Here is a 12,365-nt window from a genome sequence, read left to right on the forward strand (position 1 = left end):
ATGCAACATTCTTTTAATGAAAAAGTTAAAAAAGATAAGATGGTTGTTTGCAATTTGGTAATCACATTCTTAAAGATATGATCTTTAATTTCTAATGATGTGATCCTAGAAAACTAATGAATTATTTTAGTGATATGTCACTATTAATCTGAACATTAGCAAATAGGTTTAAATAAAGTTGACAAACACAGTCAAATTGTTGTATAACACCCATTTTTAGAAATACTAAAAAATATTCGAAATAAAGAAAACTATTATAGAAAAATTTTATTGTATATGCATGGACCAGACGACAAAAAAAGTGTAAAGAAAAGAACTAGGAGGTGCTATTTGATTTAGAGGTAAAGCAAGTAGCTTTTATTTTTCCTTTCCACAAAGCTACCTGGCTTCAAGAAATAAATAAGTAGCTCAAAGAAAGTAATTACATCACTTTTATCACTATTCACGTCATTATTTAACCCCTTTGAGATATTTAAAACAAAAAAGAATATCTTTATTTCTTGTACTTGTATTAAAAATTAGGCAAGGGATGCTATCATCAAAACATGCATTTGCAAATGATTACGGTCTAAAGTTTGACTTCATTCTTAAATTTGATATTATTTTATCTTATTGTTATTTCTAATTATTTTAATTATTTTTACTTTTTTAATCGTTCTCTACTCGAAAATCTATCTGAAAAAGTCTATCTATCCTTCTAAGAATAGGAATAAAATCGCGCACATCTTACCCTTCCCAAACTCCACTCCAGTAACTAATTGTTTTTGTTGCTGCAGTTGGTGGTGGTCAAAAATCCACATCCGACGTTGGCATTATTGTAAAAAGAACAAACTCCAAGCCTAAATTGTAAACCCTTTGGTAATATAAACCCGACATTAGTCCTCCATACTTCTTTCTATCTTCTTCTGTCAGTCGCATCTCCCGGCGACTGTCTCCTCCTCTCCAATTTTCCTTTCTCTTTTTCCTCACCGAGATATTTTCCCTATAAACAAAACACCGTAAAAATCATCTCCTCTAATTTCCTATTTTCCCCATTTTTCCAAATGGGTTCTTTCCTCTGTTTCTCTGTCATTGTTCTTTTCCTTGTTTTTCAGCCATGTTTTTCCAAGAAAGTTTACATTGTTCACATGAAAAACCACCAAATACCTTCTTCTTTTGCTACACACCATGATTGGTACAATGCTCAGCTCCAATCCTTGTCCTCTTCTTCAACCTCTGACGAATCATCACTTCTTTACTCTTACGACACTGCTTATTCTGGCTTTGCTGCTTCTCTTGACCCACATGAAGCTGAACTACTCCGTCAATCTGATGATGTTGTTGGAGTTTACGAGGATACTGTTTATACACTTCATACAACAAGGACTCCTGAGTTTCTGGGGCTGAATAATGAGCTCGGTCTTTGGGCTGGTCACAGTCCGCAGGAACTCAACAACGCTGCTCAGGATGTTGTTATCGGAGTTCTCGACACCGGTGTTTGGCCGGAGTCGAAGAGCTTTAACGATTTCGGTATGCCCAATGTGCCGTCGAGGTGGAAAGGTGAATGTGAATCGGGTCCTGATTTCGATCCGAAAGTACATTGCAACAAAAAGTTAATCGGTGCTCGATTTTTCTCCAAAGGTTACCAAATGTCGGCTTCTGGTTCATTTACGAACCAACCTAGACAGCCGGAGTCACCTCGGGACCAGGACGGTCATGGGACTCACACATCCAGTACCGCCGCTGGTGCACCGGTGGCGAACGCTAGCCTTCTCGGTTACGCTAGCGGGGTCGCGCGTGGTATGGCACCGCGAGCGCGTGTAGCTACGTACAAGGTGTGCTGGCCTACTGGTTGTTTTGGTTCTGATATTCTAGCTGGTATGGAACGTGCTATTTTAGATGGCGTTGATGTACTTTCTTTATCTTTGGGTGGTGGATCGGGTCCTTATTATCATGATACAATTGCTATTGGTGCTTTCTCTGCTATGGAAAAAGGAATTGTTGTTTCCTGTTCAGCTGGAAATAGCGGTCCAGCCAAAGCTTCACTTGCAAATACAGCTCCTTGGATTATGACCGTTGGTGCTGGTACCATAGATCGTGATTTCCCTGCTTTTGCTACTTTAGGTAACGGGAAAAAGATTACCGGAGTTTCGTTGTACAGTGGAAAAGGAATGGGTAAAAAGGTAGTTCCCTTAGTTTACAGCACAGATAGTAGTGCAAGTCTTTGTTTGCCGGGTTCACTTGACCCGAAAATAGTCCGTGGGAAAATAGTGTTATGTGATAGAGGGACAAATGCGAGAGTAGAAAAGGGTTTAGTAGTGAAAGAAGCTGGTGGGGTTGGGATGATATTGGCGAACACGGCGGAGAGCGGCGAGGAATTGGTGGCGGATAGTCATTTGTTACCGGCGGTAGCTGTAGGGAGGAAATTGGGTGATTTTATAAGGCAGTATGTGAAGAGTGAGAAGAATCCGGCCGCCGTGCTCAGCTTTGGTGGGACGGTGGTGAATGTGAAACCGTCGCCGGTGGTGGCTGCGTTTAGTTCAAGAGGGCCCAATACTGTAACTCCACAGATTTTGAAGCCCGATGTTATTGGGCCTGGAGTTAATATTTTGGCTGCTTGGTCTGAAGCTATTGGGCCCACTGGGCTTGAAAAGGATACTAGAAGAACTAAGTTCAACATCATGTCTGGTAAGTATTACCAACAACGGCTAGTTTTTGTCATAATCTTTTTATTTATGCTTAGATTAATTATGGCCTTAATTATATTTTTATTAGATCTTGCAATTATTAATACTAATCGTACACACTTGAAAGGAAAAAGAGGAACATGTTTAATTAGTGCGTAGTGATCTGGAGCACATGCCTAAAGTTTAGAGGGGTTCACATGTGTTGCATTGATAAGTTAATCCTAAATTACATTAGTTATAATTAAATATTAATGCGCTTCCAAGAAAAAGTTGACTAAATTTATCATATATTTCCAAATTTGTTTTGAAAAATATGATTTTGGTGAAGTTTGGCTTGAAGATGAAAATGTGTTTGGACATCAATTTTCAAAACATATTTCCCAAATTTATTTTGGAAAAACATGAAATATTTCTTATACCCACAAGTTTAAAAAACTATCACAAATATCCAACGGTACCATTATCAATAACATTCATTATATTATCTCAAACCATAATCCTGAATATAAATAAATTTGGCACAATATTATCATTTTTATAATTAACTATATGATACACTATTAGATGATCGAGAATACGAAGCAACATCGTTTCAAAATAATAAATGAAAAATGGTGGACTCTTTTATATAATACAAAAGTTTGGAATAATTTTTAAAAAATATAATAATGATATTTTGACCCAAAACCAACATGTAGTCAAAATCTATGACCAAACATGTGTTTGCCAAATAAAACCCAAATTTATTTTGACAAAATATATGGCCAAACGGGGCTTAGTTGTATGATGTGTCGTGTGATATTAATAAAAGAACTGCCGAAGCCTATACCAATTTATGGCTAAAATAGCAAGAAACGTCCCTTTAACAGGGACAGAAGAAATCCAAGAGGGGGCTCGCTGGTCTAGAGAAAAATTTATTAATTAATTTCAATAATACGCTGATGGTGTAAAAAATATTGACACCATCAATATATTGTAATATATCGTAAAAGTTTATTAATTTCACTTATTATAGACAATTATTTGAAGTTATCTTTATAGCTAACCCAATAGTGTAAAATTCATCCGTTGGAATGTGCAATATGATGTTTGTTTTCAGCTTTTGTGCAGTAGTGATTTTAAATAGGTATTACTTGGAGCTTTTGTGCGATGTGACAAAGTGCATGTCACAAGGTTAGAGTCATAATGAAGGCAAAAACATGATATTTAAGTGAAAAGTGATAGAGGGACGAGTTCATTGTCCGCACAAAAGCCTGATATTTAAGTTAAAAAAAATAGGTGACCAGCTTGATATTTAAGTGAAAAAGGATAGAGAGACGGGTTCATTATCCACCGAAAGTCGAACCTAACCTTTTGCCATGGCCTTTCTTGGTCATCAAAATAATTTAGGAGACTACCTAGGAAAAGTAGTATGGTCTGTCTTCCACTAGTGGGTCATAACCTTAATATCATCCCCCTTGCCCCGTTGAGTACTCTGGACCTATCTTAATCACTTCATTAGCTGGAAATAAGTTGATGAACTTTTTGAATCATTCTTGAAAATTCACAAATTCGAACCGTGGAAACAATCTATTACAGGAATGCAGTCTAAGTCTTCGTACAATAGACCCTGTGGTCCGGCCCTTATAGCAGGAGCCTACTGCACTGGGCTGACCTTTTTCTTTAAAATCTTACAGAGCTCAAAATTTGGACTTTGTACTGTTTCGTTACATTATTTGATCCTTTTTGTACGTCAAACTCTTTCAGGCACATCCATGTCCTGTCCTCATATCAGTGGCCTAGCTGCACTTCTGAAAGCAGCGCATCCCGAGTGGAGTCCAAGCGCGATCAAATCTGCACTTATGACGACTGCCTATGTTCACGACACCACCAACTCTCCTCTCCGTGACGCTGAAGGTGGCCAACTCTCCACTCCTTTCGCTCATGGATCAGGTCATGTTGATCCCCACAAGGCACTTTCCCCGGGTCTCATCTATGATATTACTCCAGAGGACTACATCAAATTCTTATGCTCCTTGGACTATGAGTTGAACCACATACAAGCCATTGTCAAGCGCCCGAATGTCACTTGTGCTAAGAAATTTGCAGATCCCGGGCAGATTAACTACCCTTCGTTCTCAGTTTTGTTTGGGAAATCAAGGGTTGTTCGTTACACCCGTGCAGTGACCAATGTAGCAGCTGCAGGATCCGTTTATGAGGTAGTCGTTGATGCTCCCCCATCCGTTCTGGTGACCGTGAAGCCATCAAAGCTTGTGTTCAAAAGGGTAGGAGAGAGGCTGCGCTACACCGTTACATTTGTGTCCAACAAGGGTGTTAACATGATGAGAAAGAGTGCATTTGGTTCCATTTCTTGGAATAATGCTCAAAACCAAGTTAGGAGTCCAGTCTCATATTCCTGGTCACAACTATTAGACTGAAAGGTTTTTCCCTTTAATCTAATGTTTTATGGGTTTTTGCTTTGATTTACCAACGAAATTGTGGTAATCAGATCTGCAATTGGGAAGTATTTTAGCAATTGAGTGATAGGGAGGATGAAGTTCCTCCAAAGTTTAGCTTTTCTTTCCAAGTAAAATCATGCAATGCAATTATAGTCTTGCTATCTATGTCTGTGATGTAAAATAAGAGTGGTTTTCTAATTTAACTGAATACTTTTGCAGTTCGTAATTGATTACTGAAACATTGTTTCTCAGCTGGTCTTTGACCTTCCTAAGAAGTTAATGTAATGAAAAAAAGTCAGTGAAACATAGTGTTCAAATTTTTATCTTCTTAAGTGAAATTTCATATTAGTAACATAAGGAAACCTTCATATTAGTAACTACATTATTTCAGATGTGTTCCTTCACAATTGTAACTACTCTAATAATAATATTGGTAACCGTTAGCTGCTTCAAAAGTTACAAATACATTTATATAAAGGTTTTTAGGAAAATGATACTGTATATACATACATATATTATTTCTGTACGTTATATACAAAAAAAAAAATATGTAAATTTTATACACTTTTGCTAAGTTGTTATCCTTGTGGTGTTCAATTCCAACTTCTAAATGTTCTTATTCCTATTGGGGCGAGTTTTTGTAGAAGAAATTAATGCGTGCAACTTTGATTTCAGAGTAGGTATTGTATCCTGGGAATAGACTTTCCCAATAACCATTTGCAAAAGTGTGAGAGAAATTACTATTCCAAAGATAGTTTCCTATAAACACCTTGTCTGCTCAATCATTCCATATTTTGTGTTAAGATTATTTTGAATATTTCTACAAGTTTATGGGCCTCGGATCATAACCACAGATGGACAGGGCCAACAGATTAAATGAAGAGGAACAAGTAAAATAAACTCATTTCTCGAAAAGTTTTAGCATAAATTAAAACTTAAGCGGGTAACATGACATACATGATGGACGGCGGGGTCAAGAGAAGGATAGCTTCTAAAGAAGGAAGGACATAACACCTTAGATGAATTCCACATTAGAATGAAAGAAAAAAGTTAAGATCTTTATAAGACATAACACGAATTCATATTGTATGCACATTCATAGGGTCGACATGGCAACAAGGAACAAATCTATAAAGTTTGTTGGGCCAAAACGAACAGTAGTACCAACTTTCTGGTAGAAATGACACCAGCTAGCTACCCTAGTGGACTGCTATTAAGGATTTTAGCAAGTGCATCCTCAATTCAATTTTTTGGTTCAATTTTTTGGGACAAAAGTGTCCTGAAATGAAGATATTTAATTTAAAATTTCAGGACAAGATAAGTAATGGCTAATCTCTAAATAGCATTCCTGAAAATGGCTATATGTGCACTTGCACGTATTCATCACGATCCAAGTATTGATCCATTATTCACTACCACTCGAAAGAGAGGAATTTTCAGAGCTTGATGAGCAGTTGCATCATGCATGACCAAAAGGCAAGATTTATTTAGCAACTGAATTTTACACTAACTACTTGTGTTAGGAAAAAAGAAAGTCAACAGTAATTATTGCATGAGAACCAAGCTTTTATATAGGAATTATTGCATGATTTAATAGTACAACTAGCAACAAAGGTAGCAAGGGTAGAAACAGGACTTTTTACAACAAGAACTACAATTTAACTTTGGACATTTAGGATAAGAACATGTACATGGACTACAAGAGCAGCTTAAGCAAGAGGGCCATTTTAAGCTACAGCAGCAACAACAACTCCATCTGCAGCAGACAGGCTTGCTGCAGCAATTAGACGGTGGACACGAGAAACATTGACACTTAGGTATTGAGCAACAGCAACTGACAGATGAGCAGCAGTTACATAAATTACAGTTACAGCAGTCTGGCATCTTTATATGAGAACACCGGCACCAGCAACAAATCCACGAGAGATTGAAACATGACGAGCCACTACAATGTTAAAGAAAAGTTTGTCACTAGGAGAAGCCACAAACGTTGATTAAACTCATTCAATACATTTAATTGTAGAAGGGGAGCCTTGGCGCAACTGGTAAAGTTGATGCCATGTGACCAGGAGGTCACGGGTTCGAGCCGTGGAAACAGCCTCTTGCACAAATACAGGGTAAGGCTGCATCCAATAGACACTTGTGGTCCGTCCCTTCCCCGGACCCCGTGCATAGCGGGAGCTTAGTGTACCGGGCTGCCCTTTAATACATTTAATTGTACAGAAGCTCCTGAAAACCAAATAAGTGAGTCTCATATGACCCTAATGAGATGAGCAGTAAATATGTTTAGTGGTTGCGAGACACTTATACATGTAACCTCTTAATTGACATCCTCCTTGAAGAAAAGATTAATGATGCTTTATCAGAACTCAGATAACTAGGCTTACAAATCATTTGCTTGAACACAAATTTCACGACCTTAACAGTGCAGACGGAGTTAAAAACTTGGGTTTTTAGTGTAATCTTTTTTTCCCCAGTAAGAAATGCCTATGAAGGCTAGGTTCAAACAGCTGGTCTATTACCAGCACACGAATATATCAAGGTCTGTCGAAACCAAAACAGCTTCCTCCTTTTTTTGTGCTTATAAAAAAACAAAACACTTCCTCCTGGAAAGACCTTATTGCCAAAACTAAGTTTAATGAAGCTTGTGAGTTAGCAAGAGCACAATCCACAAAAATATGAACCAGTGGCCACTGAAGTGGAATTGCCACTAACTTTGGTTAGTATTTCCTATTTATTCTTCTAGCTTATGCGCCACCAATAAAGTACTTGTTCCTAACAGTATGCTAATACTTAAAATTGTGAGAAATCATTAGCCACGTCTAAGCACAGTTGCAACTAACGTTGGTTACTATTTACCTTCTATTCTTCTAGCTCTGAATAGATTCTGCACAATATTTTGCAAGTAGCATAACACGATGCTAAACTTTTATCTAGAAGAAACCTAAGAATATTTCATAGTCATGTATAAGAAGTTTCTGATGTTTAAGTTTCCGTCCTTTCATGCAGTTAATGTCAAACTAATCACTCGCTATCTCTTTAATTTGTATATGAATCTCACTCTAATATATCAATATAGAATCTTGAACGGTAATCATAAGCTTAAAACTTAGCATACCAGAGCCGTTTCCAAAAGCAACAGGATCTACGACTCTTCTTTATTCTGAAATGAGGATTAAAAGGCAATGAGAAAGTGTAAAATTTAAGACTGCAATTACACTTAAAAAGTTCTGTAGAAATGACTGTTGAATACTTTCTTACGTTGGTATAAGAGGATCTGAATGTTCCAATACAAAATCTGTCACCCTGCCAAATGGTCAAACATCATTCAATACAGAGGTACCACCTTAATGGAACATGCATAAACTCATTGCACATGACTTCAGTAGTACAGAGCATGTGGAAATAAATGCACATGTCGAAAATATGCTCACTACATACTCTTTACAGGATCGAGAAGCAGGTTGAAGGCCTTCAATGGATTTCAGTTCTTCCTGCTCATAAGAATTGAATTGAGATGAGACAAGAACAAAGTGAAAATAACTTCGTATATAAATATCTAAAGCAAGTCTTTGTATCATTGAATATACTGCACGTTCATCACAGCAAAGTACAATCAAGTTAACTGTAAAATATCCAATATATTCTTCTCTGGTTATAAATTGTATAACATCAAGAAGCAACACACTACAGTTGTCATTAATCTTAAGTTTCAATCAAATTCAATTAAGCTTCTCCTTATATCGCAACAATGAAACTAATGTCATTCTTTTCAAGATTATATGCATGTTTAATTCAAGGTTATTCAGCAACAGATAATTGTTAAACCGCGAGGTAAGCTTCTCCAATTTCTATAGGTAAAAATGATAAGCAACCCGCTTAGACTGCTAAGCCTGACGCAGTATGAAGGGACGGAGTTAGCCTTGAAGATATGGGTTTGGCTGACCAAAGTAACTTTGGTTCAAATTCTCTGTCTTAGGAAAACCATTTAATATATACAAATTATCAATTTAGAACCCAATAACTTAAAAGAACTAGAATTCCAAACTCATAAGCTTCAAATCCTGCCTCCGCCTCTGGCTAGATGGGCCCACCAAATGTAAGAGGACGGAAAAACATAAGTACGGAACCGGTTAAATACATGAGATTCCAAAGATTCAATGTTGTGCAGTAAGCATGTGCAAGTTGTACAAATTCTAGTGGATGTAAATTCATTTGATATGTTGACTCTGGAAAACATACATGAGCAACTAAACAGGGAAAATATAGGTTTGCATTCAACTTAACCAAAGCTTAAGTTAATCCTCCAGCAGCAAGCACTCAAAACTTGTAAAACAAATGGGTTGGAAGAAAGTCTAAGCACCCTATTTTAGACAATCTTGTGTCATTTTGTTCACTTTAATTAATTACTTACTTCAATTAGCATGTCAGATGCTATGTCTTCTCAAAATTTTATGGCAGTAATTAATTGAAGTGGTCTACTCCTTCTATATTAATCTGCACAGACTTCAACCTAAAATAGTTCAAATTAGCACATGGCAATAATTAAGCAAACATGGAATATTAGTAAATTACAGATATGCTCCTCAATTTGATATATCCCAACAAAGATTTAACTAAGGCTAATGTGAGATAACAATCAAATTAAACAAAGATTCAGCTCTTAACCCTCATTAGCAGGTAATCTACTGTCTTTCTTTTCTTCATCTCAATATCAAATATGAAAAAACTAAACACAGGGGCTAAGTAATAGATACTAATACAGAAAGACAACAACTTTAATGCTTAAATACAAATTTTATATGATGTGACAAAACATATTTTTACCTTAAAATAGTAGTCTAATGGTTACTTAGAACAACATTCTAAACTAGAAAACTGACCTCAAGAAAGCCAATTTCTCTTTCAAGCATCTGAACTTTGGCGAATTCGCGACGCTTTCCATATAAATCAGGATACTGAGGTGGTGATTTTGGGCGAGGTGGTGGCAAAGATGGCACTGAAGCAGTTCTTCTTGAACCAGCTCCTGCCATTTTTCTTTCTTTTTTCTTTCACCACCAAAAACCAACCCTGATTTCTACATATAAAATATAAGGGGTTTCTCCAATTTACCAAACAACTGAGAGTATCTAACAAATACAATGAACTTATTACTAAGTTCAGAGTTGCAAATGGGCAAACAACAAAGGACGCCAAAGACTAATAATATTGAAAGTTCGCAGTTTTGCAGTCTTGAGTAGTACTATAGTGGTTATAATGTCTTTGCTGACAGAAATAACAAATGAAAGTTTTTTTCTTTCTTTATTTTCACAAATGTATAACAAAAACAATAACAACAAACTCAATGGATTCCGAGGAAGTATAGTAGTTAGGCAAATCTTAATCTTAGGAAGGCAAACAAATTATTTTCGTCGGACCCTGACTAATAATAAAAAAAAAGTAATGACAGCAAACAATAACAACAGCAAAATATTAAAAAAAATCGAAGACAACGATAGAAATTATATACACACAAAATGGGGCCTTGAGTAAGAGGCGGGCCAAAGAGTAAAAACATAAAAGAATAGGGGGAGTGAAATTAAGGAAGAAGGTGAAGAGAGAAGAGAAATTATTATTACTACTGACTACAGAGTTACTACTACTGACGCTTGGGATAATTAGGAGGGGGTGGGGGTGGGGGTGGGGGTGGGGATCCAAAGAAAGAGGCAGAAAAACAGGACCCCAAAACTAATGTGAAATAACAACAACCAATAAAGAGCAGCAGCTGCCAGTAGTGACAGAAGTATCAGTACAACAATCCATTCATTCACACAAACACATCACAATAGTAAGAGTAGTAATTATAGTAATGAAGAAAAAAGGCAGCCTGGCATATAAAGTTCATGCTACGCGCGAGGTCGGAGAAAGAATCGGACTACAATAGTTTATTAAATTATTGTACGCAATCTTAATTTGTATTTCTGCGTGAGTCTATTTTTATGGTTCGAACCCGTATCATTCTGGTCAAATGATAATAACTTTATCAGTTACGCCTCCTCCCCTTCAATTATATTCTCTCCGTTCATTTTTACTTGACACGTTTTGACTTTTCACATTCCTTAAGAAATAATAAATAAAGTGTATAATTTACCATGATACCCATATTAATTGATGCATATTTTATTAGATTTGAGAAAATGATTTGAAATGAATAATAAATACTGTGGGTAAAATAGAAAAAAAAAATTATCTTCTCTTGATAGGCGTAAAGTGACAATTAAAAATAAAAATATATTTTTAGCATACATGCCAAAAAGTGAACGGTTGGAGTAGTAATGAAGAAAAAAATGTACATATAAGGAGGATAGCAATGGGATAAATGCTCTTTCTATTTAATTTCATTTATATATCCTCATGCAAAGTTTCAAGTTTTCATTTAATGATATTAAAAACAGCCCCTAAGATTCTAATTTCTTTTTCAAGATTTCTTAGATATTATTTTGCTTTAAACAAATTGAAGAGTAAGAGAAGAGCTAAAAAGGGTGTAATAATTACTACTACAGTGATGAGTCTGTGAAGACAAATCCTCTTTTCTGGACAATGATAATAGAGAAAAAGAGGTACACAGAGTCTATGATGATGCTACTAGTAAAAAAAAAAAGGCTGCAACTAGTGTTTGTTTGAAGGACATCTTGATGTTGAAGTAAGAGCTTTTTTTTTATTGTACTAGTAGTAATTTCTTCTTTCTTTACAGTAGTATTTTTTGAAGCAACCGTAAAGTAATGTTTGTGATTTATAAGTCACGAATTCGAATTATAAAAATAATTACTAATATTTGTATTAGAGTAGTTTTTTTGGAATCTGCATAAATATTGGATGCTTTATGCACGAGTTATAAGTCACAAATTTAAGTCGTGAAATAAGTTAGTAATACTTGCGTTTGGATTAGTGGCGGAACCAAAATTTTAATTTTATGAATTTTGATTTGTAGTATGACGACTTCAAATATTTATATTTGGATTTTAAATTTAATATTTTAAAAATATTTAATGAATTTCTACACATAATGTACTGTTTGAGCAAAAATTAAATTTCTAGTTGGGTTTTTTGAGAATGCAACTTCTTTTTTTTTTCTTTTTTTTTTTGTAACTATACGTAAATGCGGGAAGCAACTTTATAATTGCAGAAACAACCTCTTGCATAAATGCAAGGTAAATCTTCATACAATGGATCCTTGTGGTCCGATCCTTTTTCGGATCCTGCATACAGCGTGAACTTAATG

The 12,365-nt window shown here is 35.8% G+C and overlaps 2 protein-coding genes across 2 annotated transcripts; one reads left to right on the forward strand and one right to left on the reverse strand.

The window, feature by feature from the left end:
* The first annotated feature begins 903 nt into the window (after positions 1-903).
* LOC104092251 (subtilisin-like protease SBT1.8) lies at positions 904-5,330 on the forward strand. The gene is made up of 2 exons (XM_009597796.4): positions 904-2,667; positions 4,413-5,330. The coding sequence occupies exons 1-2, from the start codon at positions 1,044-1,046 to the stop codon at positions 5,081-5,083; spliced, it is 2,295 nt and encodes a 764-aa protein (XP_009596091.1). The 5' UTR covers positions 904-1,043; the 3' UTR covers positions 5,084-5,330.
* Positions 5,331-6,659: 1,329 nt separating this feature from the next.
* Positions 6,660-10,729, reverse strand: LOC104092252 (guanine nucleotide-binding protein subunit gamma 3). The gene is made up of 5 exons (XM_009597797.4): positions 9,988-10,729; positions 8,546-8,598; positions 8,366-8,410; positions 8,223-8,267; positions 6,660-7,049 (listed from the first exon to the last, which is right to left on the reverse strand). The coding sequence occupies exons 1-5, from the start codon at positions 10,135-10,137 to the stop codon at positions 6,707-6,709; spliced, it is 636 nt and encodes a 211-aa protein (XP_009596092.1). The 5' UTR covers positions 10,138-10,729; the 3' UTR covers positions 6,660-6,706.
* Between the last annotated feature and the right edge of the window lie 1,636 nt (positions 10,730-12,365).

The sequence above is a fragment of the Nicotiana tomentosiformis genome, chromosome 7, assembly GCF_000390325.3.
Source record: "Nicotiana tomentosiformis chromosome 7, ASM39032v3, whole genome shotgun sequence".
Classification (NCBI taxonomy): domain Eukaryota; kingdom Viridiplantae; phylum Streptophyta; class Magnoliopsida; order Solanales; family Solanaceae; genus Nicotiana; species Nicotiana tomentosiformis.

Bases quoted from the DNA above. Each gene is read 5' to 3' on its own strand.
- LOC104092251 (XM_009597796.4), top strand. From the start codon at position 1,044: ATGGGTTCTTTCCTCTGTTTCTCTGTCATTGTTCTTTTCCTTGTTTTT. The intron at 2,668-4,412 runs GTAAGTATTACC...AAACTCTTTCAG, and splicing joins TAAGTTCAACATCATGTCTG to GCACATCCATGTCCTGTCCT.
- LOC104092252 (XM_009597797.4), bottom strand. From the start codon at position 10,137: ATGGCAGGAGCTGGTTCAAGAAGAACTGCTTCAGTGCCATCTTTGCCA. The intron at 8,411-8,545 runs GTATGTAGTGAG...ACCATTTGGCAG, and splicing joins GCTTCTCGATCCTGTAAAGA to GGTGACAGATTTTGTATTGG. The intron at 8,268-8,365 runs GTAAGAAAGTAT...TCCTCATTTCAG, and splicing joins TCAGATCCTCTTATACCAAC to AATAAAGAAGAGTCGTAGAT.